Here is a 25,033-nt window from a genome sequence, read left to right as displayed (position 1 = left end):
TAGTTCATTTGTATTGTGTGTGTATTCTTTAATTGTGATTTTAAATAGCATCAAGTTCTCTCTTCAAAATATAATTAATACTGAAATAAGAATCTTGGCCTCTAAAATCTCAACAGAAAAGAGATTCTATTTTTAGACTGGTGAATCCACTCCATTTTAATATTCTTATGTATCTTTTGAGAGAATATGTACTCCATGCAGATGATATTTGAAGGTATAGTTACTCAATAATACTCAAATGTTTCACTTTCCTTAGTAAATTTATTATTTCTCACTTAAATTATTTGTTGTCAACTCTAGAGCTGTAACAACTTCTAAGCAAATTGAATGAATGGGGGAAGGTGCAAAGAGCTTTTGGAAGCTATTAACCTATTTTTGTATATTGCAATGCTTTTATATTAGAAATCAAAATCTTAGCCAACACCTTTATTTGTTGTTACCTTTGCCCAAAAGAGTCTCCTGAAGTGAGTGTGACAATTTTCCAGACAGCTGAACGGCTGATTCCAGCATTCCCTATGTTAGCAGATATAAGGCAGACCTTGAAAGGGTTTCTTCTTAGTTTAAGTGGAGGCTGAGGCAGAAGGGAGGTTAAGTCTAGTCTGATCATCTACTTCGTCTTAAAGTGAGGAATTGAGAAACTGACAGTGACTGATTTTTGCAAGAATTCTTTAACAGGCAGAAAAATAGGGGGAAAAGAGAGAGGCATTTGAAAGAAAGGTACTTGTGATGTCTCCTAGTTTTAAGAAAGGACAAAAACTGCTTCTTTGTAAAATTGGAAGTGACAGGCTCTGAGCTTACTCTTAGTATTATGAGAAAGAGCAATGAAGGTGCAGGATCACAAGTCCCCTGTGGTGATTCTTTAATTTCTTAGTTTTTGCATTCAATGTTTTTCCTGCTAAATTTAAGACTAACAAATGGCTAGTTTATCAATTCCTCATCACCTTCCTGATCTTCCCATTTTGTTGGTGCTCCTTCCAGCATTCCAAGAGTCTTCATTCTTACCCAGTCTCCATTCAATCTCTTTCGTTACTACCCTGTGGTTCAAAAAAGCTTCCCCTGTTACATAGTTTTTTTTCCCACATGTTTTGTTTCTCCTCATCCTGTTTTTTGACAATATATTGAGAGCTTGAGTAAAAGTTTAAATTTCAATTCAATATTTTAATGAGCATAAGTACAGTAAATTTTCTTCAGTTTTAACATGCAGACCTGCTTTAGAAGCATCAAATGTCTTCAAAACAGGATGATTATTTCTGTCTCTGCAAATCTTGCTTTGCAGTGACACTTGCTAGTAGTAATTCCCTTGTCTGGTAGAAAATAAATGGTAGAAGTTGGTTAAGCCAACATCTACATTTTTACTTATAGTTTAAGTTGGCATTTTTAGTAAAAGCTGGTGTCCATATCATTTGTCACATGAAAGTGTCTTGAGCAGAAGAAGGAGGTGTTGAGTGCAATCTGCAGTTTGTACTAACCTGTGGAGTAAACCAGTATTTTACATCATCTACAGCTAGTGCTAAGCTTTATTATCATACCAGCAATTTACTGTCTGTCCTTGCTGATATTGGTGATCCTTGTTCCAGGCAGACACGACGGAAGCCCGAAGCACCCGCAGTCACATACGCAACGTACCGGGGTTCTGCAAGGATCAGGCAGCTCCTGAGGAATCAATCAGAAATTGGAAAAGGAGAAAAAAGGCCTGAGGACAGAAATGCTTTAGCAGTCAAAGAAAATGGTGAAGTCCAAACAACTCTGTCTTGCAAATCAGGATCCCTAATAGGAGAAAATGGAAGAGATGAGGGTGAAGATCACCAAGATGATGCCATATTAAATTCTTCTGTGGTTAGAGTGGGAAGCAAGCAGTCTGGTCAAGCTCAGCATTGCTTGGGCAGAAGTAAACATGAAAGAACTGCAAAGGCCAGAACTTCATCCAATGAATCTTGTCATGAGTTACACTTAAGAAATACACCTGCTTTAGCTGCAACAAAAGTAAAAAGGACGTTTTCACTAGATTCATTATTGCCATTTTGTGGTAGAAACAGTGGGATCCTAACCAATTCCACTTCCCAGAGTACTCTTTCCCTTAAAGTCAGTTCTGCAAATGATTTGGTTGGAAAAGAAGATGGACTGCCAGGGAAAACAGAAACTCTGTTTCAGACAGACAAAAATGCCACTTCTAACTTGGATAAAGAAAATTATTGTAGTAAAGCAGGTAATAAGGAGTCCCCAAAAGAAATACAGCATGACTGTTTACATTCACCCAAGTCAAAAAGCAAGACAGTTAATGAAGAACTGCAGGTGGAGAAGGGAGAATTGTGCTGTAATCATCAAGTGGATAATCACTCAGAGCAAACATTGGATGTCCAGAGGCTTCATTTCAGTACCACTGCATTTCAGCAGAAAGCAGATCAGCACACCAGGAGTGACAATAAAGGTGGTGATCCAAGAAAAGGTGATGCACAGAAAATTGTGACAGCTGTGGAAAGAGAGCAAAATCCACAGAACTTTCCTGCTACTGTTCTTTTTCCTTTTAATGAACAAGTATCTCCTTCACTCAGCATGGAATCCAAAGGAGGAAACTGCTTGGCCACAGGCAATCTAACTTCTCCAGTGCCATTTATTTGGCCTAATGAAGATACAGTCATGGGCAGGGGGACTTGTAATGAAGAACTGAGTGAGTCGGGAAAAGCAGTGCATGTACAAAATGGTCACAGGCTAATCCATGTGGAGAATTCTAAGGATGCCTCCACACAGCAGATTGGTTTTCCCTGTCCAGGAATGGAGAGTGAGGAAACAATGAAGGTTTTGTCTGAGGCTGCAGTGGAAAACCTTGCCAATGTGTCACTGTGTGCACGTGGGTGTCAAAGTGTGAAAACAAGTTTTGATGAGCTGACAGGGCTTCCAACCCATGAGTCTACCTCTGTGATGGTTCCTCATTCTGCCTTGAGATCTGAAGGAAAGCCTTTGACCAACCATTCTGCTTTCACCCATGAAGATGATGTAGACTTAATTTCTGAATCTCCACCTTTTTCTGAAAATGGGTGTATTAATTTTTCTTCCAAGAAGGAAAACAGCAATAAACTTAGGCTATCACCCACAGTAATTGATTCTTCATCTGACAAACAAGAAAAAATGCTGCTTTCTGCCACTAACTCTGAAAATGGCCAGATTGCTACTTCTGAAAAGGACAGCTTTATTTTTTCAGCTGCAGAGTCTGGGAGAATAACCCCTGTGAACAGGATGACCACCTTGCCACCTTGCTCAGGAGACCTGAGAACTTTGTACCCAGCAAATTCTCTGGAATCTGAGATTACTCCTCCTGTGTTTGATAGGTCTGCTGATGGAGTAGATGCAGAGGTTGTTTGCATCTCCAGGCCTGCTTCTCTGGTATCCAGAGAATCCTCCAACCTTCCTGTTTCTGCCTCGGAGATGTCCAGCACTGCTCAGGGGAACGGTAATTCTTCCAGTCACAGAGCTGGAGACGGGGCAGATGAGGCCTTCTCCACACAGCAGGCTGACAGCACTGTCCTGGCAGAGGCAATGCCATCACCCATCTGTCCCTTGAAACCTTTGGAAACTGCATCCGTGCCAGCCCGTCCTGAGAGCGTGTGTGGGGATGCTGTGGGACTGGTGATTCCTGGTGCTTCTGCTCCCTTGGAAGCTCCTTCTGGCCAAAGAGCTGCTGTACCTACCCAGGCAAATGGGCTCTGTTCTGGGACAGGATGGAGAGATATCGATGTGAAGGGACAAGAACATTGTTCTTTCCCAGATGCTGCTGTTCTGCTGAAGAAAGCTGAAGAAATAGTGGACTTGGTTTTACACTTGGCTACAGAAGAAATAATAGCAAAGGAAGGCTTTGGTGTCTGCCAGCTTTGTGGGAGCAAGGAGAGTTTAATAAGTACGGATATTGCAAATTATCAGAAGGCTGAAAGTGTACAGCTGGCAGCAGGAGAAATCCAGTCAGCTGTGCAGTCATTAAAAGATTTTAATGAGACCGGTGCAAGAAGCTCATCTTTGTTTACAGGAAAGGAAAGAGTGGATACAAATAATCAAGACGAAAAGATACTCTCTTGCATCCCTGATAAAATTGACCTGGAAATGGCACTAGCACTAAAAGCAAAAGAAACAGTTGATGGGGTCATTAGCTCAGCCATACAAAAACTGGCATCCAGTCAGCAGCGAGGCACTGAGAGGGAAAGGCTTTCTGGGAAGGTTCAGCCTAAACCTGAGGCTGAAATTCCAAAGACTTTAAGTCTGGATATGAGGTTTCCTGCCAACACTCAGGAACCAACAGAGATGGATGAAGCTCAGACTGTAAAGTGTGAAAAGGCAGGTTGTTCAGGTCCTCCTTGGCTTCCAGATTGTGTGGAAAATGGCATAGGCTGGCCCCAAAGGGCTGAAGAGGTACCAAATAATGCAATTACTTGTCAAACAAATGGATTTCTTCCCTCTGGCAGTTTAGCAAGGCCAGAAACACATCTTCTGACACCCGCAAAAGGAAGGTACAATGGAAAGGTGTGTGACCATGTGGCTGCAGCAGAAATGTGTGGAAAAGTATCAGCAATAAGTAGAAAATCTGATGGAGCTTTACATTCTATAGATAGAAATGCTGCTGTGACTGAAGAAACATTTTTGCCAGTGCAGTTAAAAGGTTCATGCAATAATACAAATATGCCAGAGTGCGCAGTGCTGCCAGCTGTAAGTGATAATTTGTCATCTTTTATGCATGGTGAAGAATGTATTGGGCTGCAGAGTGACTCCAAAGATAAAAGCAGCCCTCAGATGTCTCTGGAAAGCAATGCAGAGAGCAGTCTATACAAACACTGTGGGAGAGAGGCTACAGAGGAAGTACCAGTACAAATAAAAGCAGCAGTGGAGAGTGGAGAGGAACTAGCAGAAGGGGCAAATGAGGGAGCAGAGGTCAATACTGGGTTAGATACACAGTCTGTGGTACCTGAAGTGTCAGTTCCTGGAGAGGGTGGTGAAAGGAAACACTGCTTCGACACAGTCTTTGCCCAGAATAATGAGGATCTGAAGCAGGCACAAATGAAGGGTCAAGATGACACGGAGACAAATTATCATCTCGAAGAAAACGGCCTGGACTGCAGCAATGGCATGAAGGAACCAACAGAACTTTTGGCCTCTTCTCCACTAATTGAACAGTGGGAAAACAGTTCTTTTACCATCATTTATGAAGGTGCTCTCCAAACTGAGAATAAATCTGTCTCAGCAGGTGAGATGCAAACTGGTTCTCTTTCTCCTTCTGATTTGCCTTCAGATGATACAGATCATCTAAGATGTGACAGAGCAAGCAATAAGCAGGAGTCAGTCTGTCTCTATGGGCAGGACAGCAGGGTGAACGAAGCAGCGGAGAGCCGAGGCTCAGAGTCGTTCCTGAGTGTGGAGGCCAAGCGCTACAGAATTTATCCTTTCTCTCTGTCTCCCATCTATGAGGACGACAGCTCGCAGGAAGATGTGCTGTCCACGGATGTGTCTCCAGAAAGCCGTCCTGGGGGAGTCTCCAAAGACAGCTCTGACCACACTTCTGTGCTCTCCCTCCTCCAGTCCGTGTCCGAGCGCTTGCAGTTCACTGCTCGCTTCAGCAAAGAGGAGGAGGATGAGAACGGGGTGGAGGAAGAGGAGGAAGAATCTTCATATGAGGAAAATATTCTCGATGTTGAGAGAGAAGACAACTGCCTTTCCAGTCAGTGCAGAGGGAATTTTAAAGCAACCCCTCAATCAAATGACCAAAGCAGATCTTTCCTTGAGCAATCATTTCTTCTTTCAGAAGAACAGCTTGACTCCCAGGAGCAACCAGAACAGTTTCCAGATGTGTCTCCTCCCAGTCAGACACCTTGTAAACCAGCTCCAGAGAAAGCTGATGCTGCTGTAACACAGCCTCCCACAAGTGTGTACTACCAGTACTTGAAATCTGCCAGGAAAGGCTCTTGTGAAAAGAGGAGCAGCTTTGGAAGCATTCTCCAGGATATGCTGCAGCCAAAGATTCGTTGGTTTCGAGACAGCGCTGTGCCAAAACTGGGAGAATTGTCAGCGGTAAGATGTCATGTCACATGATATTTATAATCAAAGTGATTAGCCCAGATTCAAAGTTGCTGCCTCCCTATCCTCCTTGCTACCTTTTAAGTAAGTTTTTATCATAAAAGTAATCAAAAGTTTTAATCAGAGGTTATTAGGCTTTTTTATGTCATAGTTTAAATAAAAAGTCTTCTGATAAAATAATTTTTAAAAGGTAACAGTCACACAGGTGAAATCGATTTAATTGTAAAACAGAATCTGTGAAGAGAAGGTACAATAGGGAAATATGCATAATAAAAAGTCTCTATAATAGCACAAGACAGACTTCTCCATGTTAAGGACATTTCAACCTGAAGATGATAAAATTGTCTTTTATATGAAAATTGTTCTTTTATTTCATTCACTTCTGAGATTAAGAGAACTGTCTTGTCCAAAAAAAAATAATTTAAAAAAATATCAGTTTACTGGGCTCTTTGTTTCACCACAGTGTCTTCTACAAACTATAGCTCAGTTAGCAAGTAACATAGCTTCTTCCATAGATTAACATTTTCTTTTTTTTAGTTTGCTTAAAGCAGTGGCAAATGAGGGTATGGAAACAGTTCTTGCAATTCATGTTTAGAATCTGAAAGTGCCACATGGACCAAGTGTGTGTGTAACTGAAGAAGTCTTTCCACGATGTTGGGAATATTCCAGTCTTTGTTAGATGTGTCTTTTGTTCTTTCCTCTGTTAAGAAATGCAGTTTATTGTTTGCTGGGAAGGGGTAATACATTTGTAAAGGTTGTAACTTCCATAACAGCTCTTCCTTTCTAGCAAATGCTGCTTCCTGCTGATTGATCCTATTAAATAATTTACACCAGCTCTGAATGGCAGTGAAACGAATCTTGTTTTGTTTCTACTAAAGACAGTTGTGTCTGCATGTACAGGAATAGTGGACCCAGAATAATCTGCTCATGCTTTGTGCCACTGTTTTAGTTGTTAATAGCTGTTTGCCATGTCCTTTTAATTTCAGAACCTCATTGACAGGGCAAGTCTCAAATACAATCCAAGACCAGGGAAGGTAAGCAGAGTTTGTGTCACATAAATCAATATGATATGTGGAATAATTTGTCATACTGTAATTTTTGAATGGAAAGCATCTGAAGTTGTTAGTCGAATTTTCTGTGTTTTTATGCATTAATAGCATGTGCTTCCCCATGCTAATAGTGAGAATATATTATTTAAAATCCTGCCACTAGTAATTTTGCTGTCTTTCTCAGCAATTGTTGCTTTCATTGAGTGGAGTGTTTCATATGGGAAGAAACTGTGTAGCCTCTCAACTGAGTGGGCACGAATTGCAAGCAAAAAAATAGCTGTCTGTGCTCTGTGTTGAAATGGGCCCTCATTTGCATGCATTGTGTCTTGTTTCAGATTATTATTTATGATACTTGTGGCAACAAAAGTAAACAGGAAGTTCATTCTGATGTGCTAGATGCCTCATCATGGACCTTTCCCGTTGGAACAGTACTTAGGATTATTAGAGGATGGTAAGAAACCCGGGTCATATTTAAACAGTCTTTCCAAAATACTTGTGTGTGTGTTCCTCTTGTGTTTTTATTTATTTTATTTATGACATGTGTCCCATCTGCAATAGTGTCTTTTTCTTGCTTTATTAGACTGATACCAATGAGAAAAGGATAAAGCAAGGCTTTAAATGCTGCACTAAAAAAAAAAAATAATTGTTTCTCTTGGGAGCTAGCTTCAAACAGAAAGTTTCTAATAGAGCCACAAGTGAGTTCAGAGCTCTTGCCTGAAGTGCTGATCCAGTGAATCCATAATCATGACTAGAAATATGTGTATTTAAAAAAAAAAAAAGTGTATTTTTACAGTTCAGTTTCATTATGCAGTAGCTGCTGCTAGAGGACCATGAAATGAACATTCTCAGCTGCTAGTTTTAATGTGGCATTGAAAGGAATGTGGATACAGAGGGATATATACAAGGACCTTTAAGTTTGCAAGTATTGCTCAATTTGCTTTGGGAAGCTGGGGCCAGGTCTGTGTCAGTTGTTGCATTGGAATTTACTTGGTGGAGCTTACAGGGAATGTTTCTGACTGTCAGCCATGCATGTCACATTTATGCAGTTTTGAGGCAGCCTTGTGTAGTTTTGCATACATTCCTTTTACATCCTAAGAAGTGCTGAATTCCATTATTAGCATGTTTTATGCCTTTCATAGTGTCTGCCTGAACAGGACACGTTTTGATGTGACAGTTAATATATTTGTCCTAGTAAAATAAGGCTGTTCATTCACATTGTAGTTTAGCTATATTTTTATTTTATATTTTGTCTTGGAGAAGAACTGTGTATTTTACTTTACAATACCAAAGTGAATGTGACTACTGAGGGATAGCATAAGAAAAATATGGTATTTGTCTTAGTAAGAAGAGTTTTTTCCTGGGCTTTCCATCAGTTGTGCTCTACTAGCAACAACTCAATTCATTTTATCATTTCTGCAGTTGGATTTTTTATGAGAAACCAAAGTTCCAGGGTCGAAAACATGTAATGGAAGAAGGAGAAGTTGTGCTGGATCACCTTTGGGATCTCCCAGGCATGAAATATCATCGAAGAAACCTCACAGTTGGTTCAATCAAACACGTAACAAAGGTATAGACTTTCTCCACAATATTCTCACATGCATAGTTGATTTGTTGGTCACCAGCAATGGACAATGTGTGTGTAGTGTTCCTGACTTAATTCAAATTTGCTGTGACTCAGTTTTTTCACTTTCTAGGCAATAAATTCCAAGGTTTTTGCTGCACTTAATTTCCCTTTCTTCCTGAATTAATGAGCAGGTGGATTATGTTTCTTTGACACAACCCTCATGTGACACAGGCTCCCCTGCTTTTAGATGTTTACCTGTCCAGTTACTTGAAATTAAATGGAATCAGTTCATATTTTTGAAGAAATTTTTATCTTAATCTGTCTGCTGTGTCTGTATGGATCTTACTTCAGTACTAGTTGTGTTTCCAATCCTGTTTGTACAGTGTAGCCTCCAAAAACTGCTGCCATTTCCTCTACAGCTTTTTTGCCATCTGTAGGATTTCCACTTGGACCAGTGGTACACCTACAGCACGTGGCTCTGCCTACAACCATCAGTTTAGAAGGCTTTTTGTTGAAAATATAAGAATCAATTGTCTAAAACTAAATATAATGCATCCATTGTTATTCAGTAAATGAGGAATATTTTTTTCCAGATCTTGTGATTTAAGACGACTTACTGGTCTCATTGTTCACTGTAACATTCCACTTACTCACAGGGCAGTGGCCCTTGCTGTGAGGGAATTATCATTTGTATCACAATGTGAAAGATTTTGAGTAAAGTGGTTTCTCTTTTCTCTGCTGGTTTAGAGGTCATTTTAAAACTGATAGCCTTTTTGTCATCACTACAGGGGCATAATGTTGTAACAATTAGAAATACTTTTTCATTATCTTAAAAAACTTAGAAATTAATTAATTCAAAAGAGGCTGACTAAAGGCAAGAATAATGAAGTTAAGATTTATTTGAGCTAAACAAATGAAAGGCCTTTGACAATGTAATATTAATGTTGATCAATACTATGTAATATTAATGTTGATCAATAATGTGGAAGACAACTAATTAAATGAAGTTATTCCACAATAACAGCCAAGGGAAGCTGAATGTGTCTTGGGTATGAAAGAAGACTCTTGGATAGGAAAGATACTGTGTTTAACTTCATTATGCTTGATAAAAACCTTTGAAGTACAGCTAAATAGGTTTGACTTCTGTTCTTCTTCCAGTCTGTGGTTCACTTATAAACACAGATGGAAAGCTTTGTTACTGTACACTAGTTCAGTAATCAGCACTTTCCTTGTCTAAGTTAAACCTCTAGCAGGTATGGCTGGAGAGTTTAATGCCTTCACTAGGTCAGGTTTTGTCCTCTAAACCTTGATTCATGAAGGCTTCCATCCTTTTTTAGATTATTTTTTAGCTGCTGTGGAACTGCTTTTGGAAGGCAGTTTCCCAGAGTGGTACCTTATTTATTTATTTTCGTGAAAAATATAGGCTTTGTTTTTATTTGACAAATAGTGGATTCTTTTTTAGGCAGCTCATCTGTGTGTTTTACGCCATTCTCTTCTTCATAGGCTGTCAGTGTCTTTTCTCCTGGGTAGTTTGGCCATACTGGCTCTGTGTCCAGGTTGTCTGGCTTGTCCTCCAATTTTCCAAGTGTTATTTTTTCTATGATCTTTGTTTAATGGCTGCTCAGTTGCCTTGAGTTAGCAGATTTGAACATTGGCTAAATATTTGAGAAGGAATCAGCTTGCCAAGAAGAGGAAAAATGAATTTTTACTAAGGAAACTGTAGGAGGTACATTTAATATTTTATTTTCTTACCAGCACATTGACCGAAGAACAGCCTGTCAGTAGCTTTCTGCTCTTGATTTGGCTTCAAGCCTCCCCAAAAAGCAGAGATTCTGTTAACTTTTTACAGAGTTAAAGAAAGTGGTGACAAGCTTTTTGGTTAGCTTGTGGCCTGGCTAACTGTGGATATGCATTAGGTGTATCCATGTGTATTTCATTTCAAGAAAATTGTGGGGAGGAGATTCCAAAGAAACAGATTGTGAAACCAGTAAAATAAAGTAAAATGAAGACCAGTCTGAAATGATGTGGAGACTGATTTCCTCTAAGGCTAGGCTGCATGAGCCAAGGCTAGCAAAGTCTGCCTTCACACCCAGGTTCAGTGCAGCTCCTGCAACACAGTCTGTTTAGCCAGGTCAGTTCTCTGGCCTACTATAAATACATATTTTGACCTTTTTGCACATGTTGGGCTTTTTTCTATCTGTTTCTGGAAGCCCACAGAGGGTGCTAAATGTTACATTCCCAAAAATAAGAGCCAAGAAGAGTTCCTGATATCTCCACTTTGGAATAGTCTTGTGAACCACTGCTTTGCAAGGTGGCAAGGGATCTGAAACAGCAGTTTATAATCACTGTCTGCAAGATGGTTAGGCAGGGAATAACTGGATTCCTTGTGGAGTCTCCTTAAGCAAAGCTCTTTGTAATGGGATTGTTCACACTATTACTTGAAGGGTGTGTTTCTTTTGTTTGTGTGGTTTGCCAGGTGAAAAGAAGATAATAATTTAAGCAGGGACTACTTTGTCAGATGCCATAGGAGGACTTCAGATGGCTTCTCATTTGCTGGCTGGTATTTACAGGACAGTAATAATTTATTTCTTTTGTATAATTTTATTTACCAGCCCTGTTGAGTTCTGTAGCTGGGTGTGGTGGTGGTTGTAGCAAGAGTGGTGCAGTGCTGGAGCACTTGGGACCAAGATTTATGAATGGGTAAAAAAAACTGAAGTACCAACAGGTCCAGTTAAAAAAAAAGAAGCTCCAGAAGCAGATAGCATCCTAAAGACAAAATGTGTATCTAAAGTAAAATGGTGTCTAGACTGTACTACAAAGCAATCATGTGAATACCAGAACTAATTAGGCCTGGTTTGCAGTAGGCTCTTCTCTCATTCTTGTTTTGGTATTTCCCTTAAGAAACCAGACTTCAGTCATTCTTTGTCCTGTTGTTGACACAGAACTACCCCAGTTAAACAGGCTGATTTGATCACTTCACCCACCACAGCTGACAGGTCTAACAGGAGAAGCCCTAAGAGTGCAGAGTTTATTTAACCCTGCTGGAGCTGTTAGGGCTGTAATCCTAGATCCAGAAGAAGGATAAACAACCAAGACCACCTTGAGGGGATTGAAGGCTTTAGATATGTCACTTCTTCAGGATTTGGTCAGGCTTAGAGAAATGTTAGAGATGCCACTGAAGAGGAATATTTAGTGCTAAAGGCCTAAGGGTTGTGTTAATGCTCTTCTGAAGGAGCTTTCACCTTTCTGGTGCGGGCCATGTTGCTCTTTTGGAGGTGTCTGCAGGTGTCCCACGTGCTTTGTGAACATCCCATCTCCCTAAAGAGCACCAGGGAAGGCACTGGCATTCCAGGATGACTGTGTGGAGGAGAACAGCACAGAGTAAGGAAGGCAGGGAGGGATGCCTGGGGGCTGTGACCTGCCTAAGCATTTGCTGATCATGTATTATCACTGGAAATGAGCACAGCTGCCTAATGTGTTTGCCGTGCTTTTTGTTCTGTTTTCACCTGATCTGTCTGTAGGACAATGAATGAAGTGAGTTTGGGACTGCTTGTGATGGGGGGTGGCACGGTTTGGGGGTTGGGTTTAGGGAGGAAACCTTCCAGTTTGGGGTCTGGGCTGAAATACTGTGGTAGCAGTTTTGCATGGTAATAGTTGTGCATGTATCTTACTTCCAAATCTTTACGCCTTGCAGATGACAGGGCTTTGGACTGAAGGATCTAGTTCTCCACCTGACTGCTGTCATATTTGTGTGGTTTCCATTTTGTTTATACAGATGGTGGCTTTATTGGGAATGTTAAAGGAACCTCTGAAAGTGATGAGGGCTGTTAAATATGCTCAGGCAAATATGAACATGCTGTGGCCAATATTTGCCGAGCTAAGTTTGCATGCTTGAATTGTATAAATTAATGGCGTGGCACAGAGTGTACATCTGCAAATATATAGCATTCATCTCATACAGTAATAATAAATGTTACCATTTTCTGCAGTCTGTGCTTCAGTACAAGTAAATGGAACTCCATATTTAAGGCAGAATGTGTATTTGTGACTTTAAAAAAGCGTGCTTAGAAAATAGGATGTACTTCTTGCTCAGCCACGTTAGCACCTTTAACAATAAATATTTGAATTGGTTTTGAAGAAGACCTCAGTTTATTGTGTGGCACTTTATGAAAGAAATTTGTGGACTTAGTCTAGAACACGCACAAAAATACAATCACTATGAGTAGAGGTTTTTAATTGCTCTCAAAATCTGGCTGGAGAGAGATGGTGATAAATAGGAGAGACTTTATTATGAGTACTTCTGCTTTACCTACCCTGGTACATTTGTCATCACTTGAGCTGGAGACTGCCTCAGGAGCTTCAGAGTCAGGAGAGCAGACTTGAAAAGAGCTTACAGACTGGCTTTTTCCAATCTTAAATGAAAAACAAAAACAAAAGCCTCCTAAATTAAAATTAAACATACTCCATCTCATATTCTGTCTGAGCCCGCAGGCAGATACTTTTATTTTGATACTTGTCTGGTCTTGTAGGTACTTTGTTTCAGAATTTATGTGAAGCCATTAAAAGTCTGTCATCATTATATGTGGAATTCTTCTAGGTGCAACTTCCTATTTTCTGGATCAAGCCTCATTGTTGGATTTATGAATTCAGCCTTCTTACGTATCAGATATTTTTAGAAAAAGACCCCACAGACTTCAAATGTTTCTCAACTGATTTAATATAATATATATACATGTGAAAATTGTATTTTTTTTAAATCTTGTCTAGCAATACCCTTAGAATTGAGAGATGGCGTTCCTTAGCATTTTCCCATAAAGCAGCGTTGTACTGGAAGGTCTTTTTTCCTAGTTTTTCTGTGTTGGTAAATCTGGAAATAAAAATTCCTGTATTGCAGTTTTTGTTCTAAAAACAAAGAGTGAGCATTGTTTGCAAGGTACAATGCAGAGGAAACGTGATTGTGCAGGAGGGAGAGCTGCCAAGGCAGTATGACTGTGTTACCTCAGGTCTCAGGAGGAAAGTGAAACAATCTCCTGAAGTGGATCCATTCTAATTGCCACACTTAGTGTTGACAGTTCAATAACTAATGGAAAAATCGTGCTAACCAAGAAGTGGGATGTTACCCCGTGAAAACCCCGCTGAAATCCCACATGCGAAAGGAGAACACTGCAGGGGCTGTCATGAGATGAGGTGCTGTAACTTCCAGGGCTTTTGTGCCCTGTTGCTGGGCTTCTGTGCAAGCTCCTGTGTTCTTCCTTTCAGAAGCCACAGTCCATGCAGGATCTCTGTCATGGTGTGCCCCTCCTGGGTCCTCACCAAATCCAGAAATCAGGTTCTTCCCTGGGGGCACCCTCAGAGAGCGCTCCTTATCCCTCTTCTCTAGTGCAGGTGGCATCTTCCTCCAGCCACCTTTAGGATTCTGGACATCTCTGTCTGCTGCCCAAGTCCTCTGTCCTAAAGCAAATGGGCCTGTGGGTCAGGAGGACAAGGGGAACAGTTCTGGGAGGTTATCACTGAGAAGTGAAGTTCTGCAGCCGCACTCACGAACTGCCTTTCACTGCTGCAGAGCACCCTGCTGAAACAGGGACTTGCAGAAAATCCTCTTTGATTCACAGTGTCTTTGCGTGCTGGAGAAGAAAGCTGGCAATCCATGTTATATAAATACTGCAAATTTAAATATATAAAATTGGCAATAAAATGTTATATAAATACTGCAATAAAATCCCTGCAAATTCTAGAGAAGAGCATGTAGCCAACAAGTTTGTTCTCCAGCATGGCATCTCTCAGTAGTCAACCTTCAGTAAGGAAATAGAGGTTGTTGCTTTGTGGTAACAGGAAAATCGCTAAAGTTTCTACTTAACAGAATAGATGTTTTCTAATACTGATCTTTTTCTCCTTTCTTTGTGTAAAATGATGTCGATTTATTTAGCACAACAAAAAAATTGAACTCATATGGCTTGATACTGTAGTTGGATTCTGCATTACAGAATCAAATTGTCGTGGAGGGGTGGAGGTGGGAATGTAATAGATGTTTCTGGAAGGTTTTAGTTAATATATGCATCGTGTGTTATGGAAGCATTGCCTTTTTAAAAACAAGAAGTCAGTGTTGTAATGCTGATCAGTCCTTTGGTTGGAGAATATTTAAACTGGCCTTTTTGCAAGTAACCTGACAGCCAGAAATTCCATTGAATTGAAATGGAAAAATTGAAAATTGAAAATTAGTGGGACCTGGAAATTTACTTTCCTTAGCTTTTCTAGAAAACCCAGCCTCCATTTAAAAAAAGAATAAAACCCTTCCATCATATGAAGCCTGGAGAAAGGTGAGAAGAAGGGGCAAAAAAGCGAATGTTTGGGGGCAGAGTCTGCAAGTGTGGATAAACATTACCCTTTGATTCATTTCCACAGGACTGTGGCATTCCAGAGGTGGAGTTCTGCCTGGCAGCTGGCAGTACAGAGGGATTTCCCATCTGCATACAGGCTGCAGTTGCCAATTTAGAAGAGCTGGATGTTGAGAAAAACCCTTATATAAGAGTCAGATCAGGAGTGTGAGTACTGAACCTTTTTAGCAGCATTTTGCCAGCAGGTAGAAGAGTAATATCAGGGGATGAAACTCAGTCAGCAACATGAACAATATTTGTGGGGCTTTGCTGGAAACTGGAAAACATGCATTTAAATATTCTCAGCCCTAGACATCAGCATTGTGCTCTGTGGGCTCCTGATTTGAAGGCATTTTTTCCTAGTTGCTGACATAGAAGTCTTCAGTAATTCCATATCTGAGTAGCTTTATTAATAGAGGAAGCAACTAAACTATAATTAGCCTTTATTTCACTGGAGAATAGATACTGTCTCCCAAGTCACCCACCCTGTTATAACCACAACACTGTGGCTGAGTACCAGAAAATGAGTGTTACATCATCCGAGCATTTCTCAAGCTACAGCCATATCCTGGCATTCTGGAGGGAGGAGATGCAGTATGACACAGGCCCCTGGGTAGCCCAGAACTCCCTGTATTGAGCAGAATGGGCTGTTATTCCCTGGGCCAAAACCTCACAGTTCCTGAAGTTTGGGAGTTGTGCAGCTCTTCCCATAAATAACTGCAGAATTACTTTAGTTCTTCTGTTACAAGTGTCTTGTCTTTCCATGTGAACCAAGTCTTTCCACAATCTCACAAATATGCCTGTGAAGCATGGGATGGTGAAGGAGTTAAAAACAGAGTCCTGTCCTAGTTTTGACAAAACTTGGTAGCTTTAAGAAAATCCCTTTCCATATGGCTCCATGCCTCTTTCTCCATTCCTTGTGTGGTCTCCTAAGCCTCTGTCCAGCTTTGACATTCAGCTTTCTTTTTGATTTAAAACAGTTTGAAGCACTCCCAGCATTTTTAATCCTCACATCAAAATTATGATGGCTTTCCAGAGGATTGTTGTAAATAATTGTACTTTAATAACTTCCACTGAAAAAAATGACACAGGATTGATGTAAGAAGCCTTTTAATTCATAAGGTGATAATCTTGGGTAAAATTCAGAGCAAGCATCTCATCATCAATACTATTTTTTTTGTATACTCACAGAGTATACAATCAAAGTTGGCTTTTTGAAGTGTGTGAACAAATTGGTAATTTTCTTCTCTTTCATTTATATTTAGCTTGAACTAAGACAAAGTATCTGAGATCTTCCTAGTAGTGATGTTGCCAGCATATTTAAATACAGCTTTGTTTTGATGTGCTGTCTAAAACATTATCTAGCTCTTATGAGTACAAAAAGGAAAATAATTTTAATAAGATCTTTGTGTTTGGAACCTAATTAATGAACTTACTGAGTCATTTCTCCTTACTGTTCTAGATGGCTTGCTTATTCTGACTTGAATTACAAGGGAGAGATGACGGTTTTGGAAGAATGTGATTCACCACCTGAAATTCCTTCAGCAGATGTAAAATCTCTGCGTCCTCTAAGAATGGTGAGGACTTCACAATTCCCTAATAAGTTGTGTGCCTTCACTTTTTTTATTGTTGCTTCCCAAAGGTTTTGATGGGCTCTGATGTTCATTCTGGGTTAATCCTCCGTGGTATGTTTGCTTTGGTCACTGTGACTTGTTGGGCTTCTGCACCCTCCAATGTCTTCCTGGGAAACTGCTGTTGTTGGGAGGAGGTCAAGTAAGAAAGGCTCTTCATTTTATTGCATCCAACACTAATTAATTAACCAAAAAGCCCTTTCTGAAGTTTTGATTTTCTTTTGTTTCAGTTAGGGTGCTGGGGGTGCTGGAGGTGAAAGACCAGATAAGGAGTTTATTAGCCAGTAGTATATCCCTGACCACAGATTGCACTCCAATCTGGGGAGGTGCAGCTGTTTTTTGTGTTGATGGACAGCACTTGGTTCTGCATGTGAGAGAGATGGGAAGGGGTGTAACACAAATTTTACTGTGTACACAGCAAGCCCACAGAAAATTTATAAGCCATAAGGAGCTAAGACCTAATAGCTGTCTCTTTAGTCACTCAAGTGAGGTCAGTCTCTTATTCCCTCACAGACCATCATTCACTCACATTTCCAGAGAAGATGCACTTCTTGTATTTGTTCTTTGACCATAAACATGAATATGTTAGACTCTGCTTTCTCTCTGTCCTGCTTTTTTCTCTCTTCTAGCATTGCACCATTTGTGCTTTAGAAATTCAAAACACATACAACAAAGCCTTAAAAGTTAATTTTAAAAACTGATCAGTATCAATTAGTTTAAAACATGTAGCAAATATTTTCTTCGGATTTTTGGATCATGAAGGGGTATCTTTTAATTGCTTGCAGTCTTAGAGGTTTGTCAGTGCACTGACTGGTTTATAGGTCAGGTTTATAGCGTGCCTAGCCTTTTTTGAAATCTATGGCCAGTACTGAAAAGGATGAATACAATTGCAAAGACTTCATGCTCTGATAGTGCTATAAAACACATGTCAGAGTGGAACTTCAAGTTTAATATGAATAACTTATTTCCCCCCCCCATCTGTTTTAGGGTGGACTAAAGGTGCAAATGCCAATGAATGTCAAGGTAAGCACGGAGGGCATTGATAATATAAGCACATTGGGAATATAAAATCTTTATGCAAGCTGCTTTCCTTTTGTTTGGTGTGTGATCTTTGATAACTATTCAATGCTTTCTGTCAAGAAAAATTCCCTAGTGCTGTCAAGTTCACTTAGTGTTTAATGAGGTGTAAAAGTACCAGTAGTTTGTTTTTCACATTTAGGAAAATGTGAATTTGCTATAAAGTGAGTTTTTCTGACTTGACATATTAGTCACTGTAATGATAAAGGGATTGGGGGAGATTTTCCCATTTAACATACCAAGTTTAAAAAGAAAAGGAGAGGGAAGGGAGGAAGAGGACAGGACTTGGACTCTTCCATCCTTGCCCCTATTCCAGTATGAGAATTGTGAGTGAGACTATGATCCCTCTGTGACTTGAGGACCTGAAAGCTGATCCAGAGCTATTGCTCCTTTTAACTCCTCCTAAAAAAACATTAACATTTTAGGTAACTTTTAATTATACAAATACATGAAAACTTGGGTGTTTTTCTGATACATGCTGCAAGAGATACAAATACTGTTAACAGCTGATCTGTATGATTCAGCAGATGAGGAACTTGAAGGGGCTGTTAACTGCAGTCATGGAAATAACTTCAGCAAAGTACAGGGAAAGACTTCTTGTCTACTTTAGAAGGATTAAGCTTGACATCATGTTTTCTAGATAATAATATATGAGAAAGCCCACTTTGGGGGATGGTCCAAAGAGTTTTCAGAAAACATCACTTCTGTCCCAGCACTGTTTGGTAATGAAGAGGAGTTTCAGGAAATTGGATCACTACGTGTAATTGGTGGAGTGTGAGTATATTTCACTTTAATATCTATTTATTTTAAAATAGAGAAGCATAACTAAATGCTTAGAAGTGCTAACTAAGGGATAATTGGAGTCTTCCACAGGTGAAATGTTTTGAAAAGAAGGGAGTGTGTATTTGTTTTATTTTCAGCTCTTCAGTTATCAGCCTACCAAGCTAAATGTGTGAAAGGTGTGAAGTCAGTGTTTGCCACTTGGATGCCAATAAATTAGTCCACTTGGTTCACACAGAGCTTTAATTTGTGTTGCTTTATACTTCTGATTGTCACTACTTAATTTGCTGCAATGACCTTGGGTAGGTGCGGTCAGTCTTCAGTTTGACATTTTAATACGTCTGAAACCTACCAACTGTTTTATTGTCTTAATGGTTTTCTTCTGTCCACTGTTGCATGTTACCTGGCATTGGGAATGTGCTGTTATTTTCATTAGTTGAGGCACTGGATGGATTCTGTGTTGCCCTGCCCCTCCCTGTGTCACACACACAGAGAGGACAGTGTCACACCTGTGTCACAGGTCGATGCTCTGAGGTAAACTCAGCCCCAGCCACCAACCCCTCATGTGGTTCTTTCACCCCCTCCCAACGCTGTGAGCAGGCAGGATGGTTGCTTCTGCCAAAGACTTCAGTAATAAAACAGTTTTCAGGAAATCTTGCTTTTGTTTCTGAAGGGATTTTCCACTTCAGCATAAAGATGGAATAACATACATCTTTTCAGGCTGCTGTCAGAATTTTACGAGCACTAAATTCAAAACAAACTTAATTGTTAATACTGAAATAATCTATTTATAAGTGCATTGTGTGTTCACTATCTGGGAAGCCTCAGATTATTAAAAAATCTTTGTTCTGTCTGTTGTGGCAGCTTTTATTTTTAGTGCTGTGGTAAGCTAAACAGCTGAATTAATGTATACCAAATGGTACTAAAAGTAAAGCTATCCCTGCCTGCCAAATTTCACTGCCAACAGAACTTGTACAGCAGTTCTAATATTTACAAGGGAGCTTTAATGAAAGAAATGCTTACAAGAAAAAAGGAGGGGGAAGCACTTCTTTAAATTGACATCCATTAGAGATTTGAAGTTGATATGGAAACACCTTCTTTTAACTGAGCCTTATCTATTTATTGAAAGTACTTTGAAAATTTATGTTTGTTTACTGCTAAAACATATTCCATATGCAATATGGTTTATATCTTCAGTTTTCTTGTCTGTTTATATGTATGCATTTTTAGATTAAAGAAAAAAAGAAACATATAAGCAGGCGAAATCTTGTTCTGCTGAAATCTGTTAATTTTGTCACCAGCTCCAGCAAGGGTAGGGTCTCATCATTTATTAACACACCGAAGAGATGGACTGCTTGCTTTTTTTATCACTGAAAGTTTTGGCATCTAGCTGCATCCTGGGCTCTGTGGTACCAAATATCGCTGTTGGGAATGTTGGGAGGAGGTACACGGAGAAGCATTACATAAATCAACTATTGTTGGATAAAGAATCACATGGCAGGATTTTGATCCACAAAGAACACTTCATGGGTGCCTGTTGTGATTGCAAACAAGCATTGCTTTGTTCATTGGCTGGGTCTGTGATACTCATTTTAGTGGTTATGGGGTGTTCTCCCTTTATTGGTCAGAGAAAATAATGTGTGCAGTTGTTTTGCCTTTACTGACTTCTCTTACCTTTTTGTTGTGGGGCTGCCACAGATGGGTTGCCTATGATAAGGAACGCTACAAAGGCCATCAGTTCTTGCTGGAGGAGGGAGATTATGAGGACAGACACTCCTGGGGGGGAACTGGCAGTGCCCTGCTGTCCTTCCGCTTCCTTCAGGCTGTAAGTACTCCCATGGATTTCATACAGATCATGCACAGCTCTGTCCACACAGAGCAAGGTCGTTCTTTGTACGTGGTACAGCTGCCTTGGGTTTGGCCATTCCATCTTTTCCCCATGTTCATCCTCATTCTTTTCCTACTTCCCGTAAATAATTGCACTAAGACTAGAAATCTGGACTGCACTAAGAAAGAAGCAGGTTCTAAAGAGTCTTTGTGAAGTTCATACAAAAATTGTATCATGCAGAATTCCTTGTCTACCTGCCAGATTTTCCAAGTACCTCTGTCCTGCACCTCGAGCTATTTGAATCTCTCAAATGGAATTTTCTTTAAAGCGTAACGTGCCTGAGTGTACAGAGTTGCTCTTGATTAAAACAAAAATAGCTTTTCAATGCAGCAGCTGTTGCAAGCCTTAAAACAGCATTACCCTCTGTCTGTGATTTTTCTGCCAGAAAATTTTGGCAGCAAAAATAATCATGATAAAAAATCCCTGCTACTAAAATGTGTTTAGTGGAGGCAAGGATGAAATAATAATAAAAACTACTTGCAAGAGTCTGCTATTGGAAGTGAAGTTAGTTTATCATTTCCTTTGTTTTGCTTTGGGTTTTTTGTTTGCTTGTATAAGGGTTTCAAGATTTTTTGATTATGATGACATCCCTGTGAGGATTAAATATAGCTGCAAGGAATAAGTTCTTCTGAGAATAAGATTATTCACTCTGGTATTACTCCGTTTTGTATACTCAGATTACTAATCTCCTCATCTGAGGAAATGTGATATTCCTAAACCAGGAATTTTGTGGAAATTGAAGATAGGTATTTAAAGCAAACTCACTGTCTCAACAGTATTTTTTTTTTCTTAATAAAAAGTTATTGTGAGCCAAAGGAGGCCATACTTAAATTCATAATTTGCAGGTTTGTTTTTCATGCCAGGCACCTAGCAAAGGCTGTATTTATAATCAGAATCTATCAAAATAAAGATATGAGAATGAATTTAATTCAAGAAAAAATATCCTTCTCTAAATAATTTATTTTTAGGTTTCTGAGAAAAAAGTAGGTAGGCAATTTCTGCATATTCTTCATTTTGAATGTGCAGAATACTATTCAATTACTTAATAATCTTAGTTTTTCTCTCTTTTCCAGCTGTATATAGGATACTTGAGCAACTTAAATTGGTCTTTTTTAGATTTTCCTCTTGGCAAAGGACATAAATACAAGTTAAAATCATGCATTGCAGATAGCAAGAATGACCTTCCACATCATTTATTCAATTTAACTTGAACCTAGAACAGTCAGAAGGCTCAAGCCATTAACATTTTAAAAACATGTATCATTCACAGTCATACATCAACATATATCATTCCACTCGGCTTATAAATACGTATAAATATTTACCTATCGATAATAGAAGTGAAAAGGAGTAATTCCCCTGAATTTGTCACATAACTTGAAGGCAACCAGCAGCTTGCCAATGAAATGAGTAATGGCCCTGGCATTGTGTTGTTTGGCTTGACCAGCAGGTTGCCTCCCTGTCCATGTGCAGCTCAGGCTGCCCATATGCTCCCCTTGTGACTTTGCATTCCATACTTCTTTTGAAAATATTTCAGTACCAAACGTTCCGTTTCAAGGGGACCTGGGCAGAAATGCAAACTCTGGAGTGCTGGAGGGCCCCTCACTGCACAGCAAATGTCCTGGCTCTTCTCCCCAAGCTCGGGAATTCTGTCAGGGGAAGCAAGGTGAAGGTTGCAATGGTCTCAGAATCCGCAGGGATGTTGTTGCACGTCCCCCCTCCCCAGCGCACGTGTGGGCACGTTGTGAGGGCTCTCAGCTTTTGGCAGGCTTGAATATTCCTGCAGTGAACAGTCACAAGGGCTCATGGGGGGTTCAGGGGGTGTTTGGGAAGCAGAGAGAAAAAAGATCTTATGGAATTGTTTTTTCCAGCCGCTGCCAGCTCCCTGTCAGCATCTGTGTGGAACACACCTGAGTCAAGTGCAGAGCCTGCTCCTGGGGGCAGGCAGCAGTCTGGACTGAGAGCTGCTCTGGGGGCAGGCAGCATTTCCTTCTTTTCTGCAGTGCCAAATGCCTTTCAAGCTGGGGTTTGCCCATGGCTCAGTGAAAGAGCAAAGTTTCTGAGTATGTTGCCTTCGGAGCTTTCCCACTAATGTTTTCAGGTCTAGAATGATCTGCCTTGGTCTGAAAGTCTTTTCTTACAAAGTATTTTTCCTGTTGCTTGTTATAAGAGAAGTTGTAGTGGAAGTTCAGGCAGGAAAGAATGATGGCTGAATTTGAAAGATGTTTTAAATTTAATTACAACTGTGGATATATTTCAGTATTTTAAACTTAGTTAAGGAAATTATGTGTAGATTTGATCTAAATTACTTTTTTGGGTACTCTTACGAAGTCTTTTGCTTTAGGAATATTAAGAGTAGCTGGTTTTCACTTGCAGTAATACTGCACTCGTTTGGTTGTTCTTTCCTTCTTTTTTTCCCTAAAAAGTAGTCTGAAGCTGCAGATTTTCATGATGATTTTTCTGGACCTGGCACTTTAATTTCTAGTGTATACCTGAAATAGTTGCAACAACTTTAACAATTTAAGTAAATGAAGAAAGGAAGGAAGTGGTCAACACAGTAAGAAAACCAGTTTTACGACAGAATTTGTTCCATCACCTTTTACTGTCCTGTAAACAGTGCAGAGAAGTTGAGCCACATGAAGTGTTCATTCTAAAATTGGATTGCATTATTCCTTGTGATTGTATCACAATGAATAATGATAAGGAATTTTGGTTCACATGACCAAATTAATCTGGCTGCATGCTTGGTTTGGCCTTAATTTCTAAGTGTTTTTTGATAGTTACAAATCTTCGTTTTCTGTGCTTAGTGTCCCATGGTGCAGTCCTCATATGTTTGTGATTCTCTGTCAACCACATTATTTGCTAGACAGCAATTGTTTCTTATTTGCAAGACTTAGTTTCAATTTATAACTCTGCTGAATGATGGAAAAACACTGAAATTGAGTTTGTGCCTTCTGTTAAAAGTAAAAAGAGTAAAGTGAATGGATTGTTGTTTTCTCCTTTCCCAAGCAGCAGCTGAACTGTGTGCTTAAAATTGCTAAGTGGTTAGAAAGCTGAAGATTTGAAACCCAAATTCAAATAATCTGAAGCTGTGCAAGTAATCTGGCCAAGAAAATAAGCTGGCTGAAAGCACAAAGCAGTGTCACACAGCTATGTAAGAGAGAATGTGACAGTGTTAAGCAGGATTTATTTATAGCTATAGTGGATGTATCCAAAAAGTACAAACCCCTTGTGCTGGAAAGGTGATCTTGCCCAGGTTTTTCCTCTCCATAATTATTGCAATGTTGCTGGGAAGGGATGAGGAAGGAGAAGTTTAGTAAAAAACTATAGTTGTGGTTGTGCTTGGAGTAGTTATTTGTGAGGCTTTTGGAAGATCAGTGCTAAACACTTTTCCTCTTAACTCTTCTCCTTCCCACACAAGCATCTCTTTGCACTCTGAGCCATCCTCAGAGAGGAAAGGATGGTGCTCAGGGACAGCAGGCTCTTCCTCTCTTCAGTGCAAACTCCTGAATCAGGTTTCCAGGCTTGCAGTTATTCCAGAACTTCCATACCAAAATATCCCATAAAGATCCCCACCAGGGAGCTAAGTCCCTTCACAGCTCTATAAAATGCTGTCTTTCTGGCCACAACTCTTTCCCAAAATGTTTTATCTTGTGCAGAGTCATTGAGCTGTGACAGTCTTCTAACTCCTGTTCTGCCTCTTAGGATTTCATAGAGTCTTCAGTGGCACTTTTCCAGTCTGATGATGAAGATGAGAAAGCATTTGACATCATCAATGAAGAAATCCCTGATTTGGAGCAGGCTGGGTTTGGCCCTGAGACAAGGTCAATTCTTGTCAAAAGTGGCGTGTAAGTCTACTCAAATATGTGGATGGAACATGCTAAACATTTCTGTGCACATTTGGGTGCATCTTTTGACAGACTATATTCCACGTGGCCCACATGGGAAATATTTGCAGGAGAAATGTGTTTCTTTACATTTCCTTAGTGGGAGTGCAAGGGAAATAATAGTTTTCTTTAGCTCTCATGCCTACACCTTGATTTGGATCTGAGCATTCTTGTTCATAGAAAAAGTTTGTGATGTCCCCCCAGAGGAATCACATGGCTTCATGGCAGTAATATTGAAAAGATATTTGAGATATATCAAGAACTGGTATAACTTTTGGGACAGGTAGAGCCTATCCAGAAAGGATGAGATGTGCTGTATTTTGTAATAAAGTCAGACTGCTAGCGCTGAGAATTAAAATAATTTTTATAGAACCATAAAAACTAAAACATAAAAGACATTAAGGAAAAGGAGCACTGGAATCATGTGGATTTCAAACTTTTAATAGTAATTTTTAAAATGGAGTATTAATATTGTCATAACTACCCTAATGGTGATGGGGATCAGGAACTGTGAAGTGAGGGACCTGAACTGCTTATGTAGGAATTGGTGATTAGTGTCTCATGAGGATTAGGTGCAGGAATGAAAGGCTGAGACTCAGTTGGGAGAGGAGGGATACAAATAAGAACTGCAAAATCCTGAAGGTGGTAAGACAAGATTAATGCAGTTCACAGAATCTTGCATGACAACAGTTGGAGGAAATGCTTTACAGAACTGGAGATTGCTTTAAA

General features: G+C 39.8%; 1 protein-coding gene across 2 annotated transcripts in view; it reads left to right on the top strand.

The window, feature by feature from the left end:
* The window catches only part of CRYBG3 (crystallin beta-gamma domain containing 3), an 82,157-nt gene that overhangs the window by 36,539 nt on the left and 20,585 nt on the right, over positions 1-25,033 (top strand). The window contains exons 4-13 of one of the 2 annotated variants that reach the window (XM_014253558.2): positions 1,578-6,048; positions 7,041-7,088; positions 7,439-7,554; positions 8,523-8,670; positions 15,070-15,209; positions 16,504-16,618; positions 17,660-17,695; positions 18,390-18,523; positions 20,228-20,354; positions 24,123-24,265. In XM_014253558.2, the coding sequence (XP_014109033.2) occupies positions 1,578-6,048; positions 7,041-7,088; positions 7,439-7,554; positions 8,523-8,670; positions 15,070-15,209; positions 16,504-16,618; positions 17,660-17,695; positions 18,390-18,523; positions 20,228-20,354; positions 24,123-24,265 (5,478 nt within the window). The remainder of the gene's footprint in view (positions 1-1,577; positions 6,049-7,040; positions 7,089-7,438; positions 7,555-8,522; positions 8,671-15,069; positions 15,210-16,503; positions 16,619-17,659; positions 17,696-18,389; positions 18,524-20,227; positions 20,355-24,122; positions 24,266-25,033) is intronic. The other variant, XM_014253559.2, reaches the window with a different exon arrangement.

This window comes from Pseudopodoces humilis, chromosome 2, assembly GCF_049639895.1.
Source record: "Pseudopodoces humilis isolate 2021_Gansu_Grassland_sample_001 chromosome 2, ASM4963989v1, whole genome shotgun sequence".
NCBI classification, from domain to species: Eukaryota; Metazoa; Chordata; class Aves; order Passeriformes; family Paridae; genus Pseudopodoces; species Pseudopodoces humilis.
The sequence above is the reverse complement of the archived record's forward strand: the minus strand, read 5'-3'. Positions and strand labels throughout refer to the sequence as shown.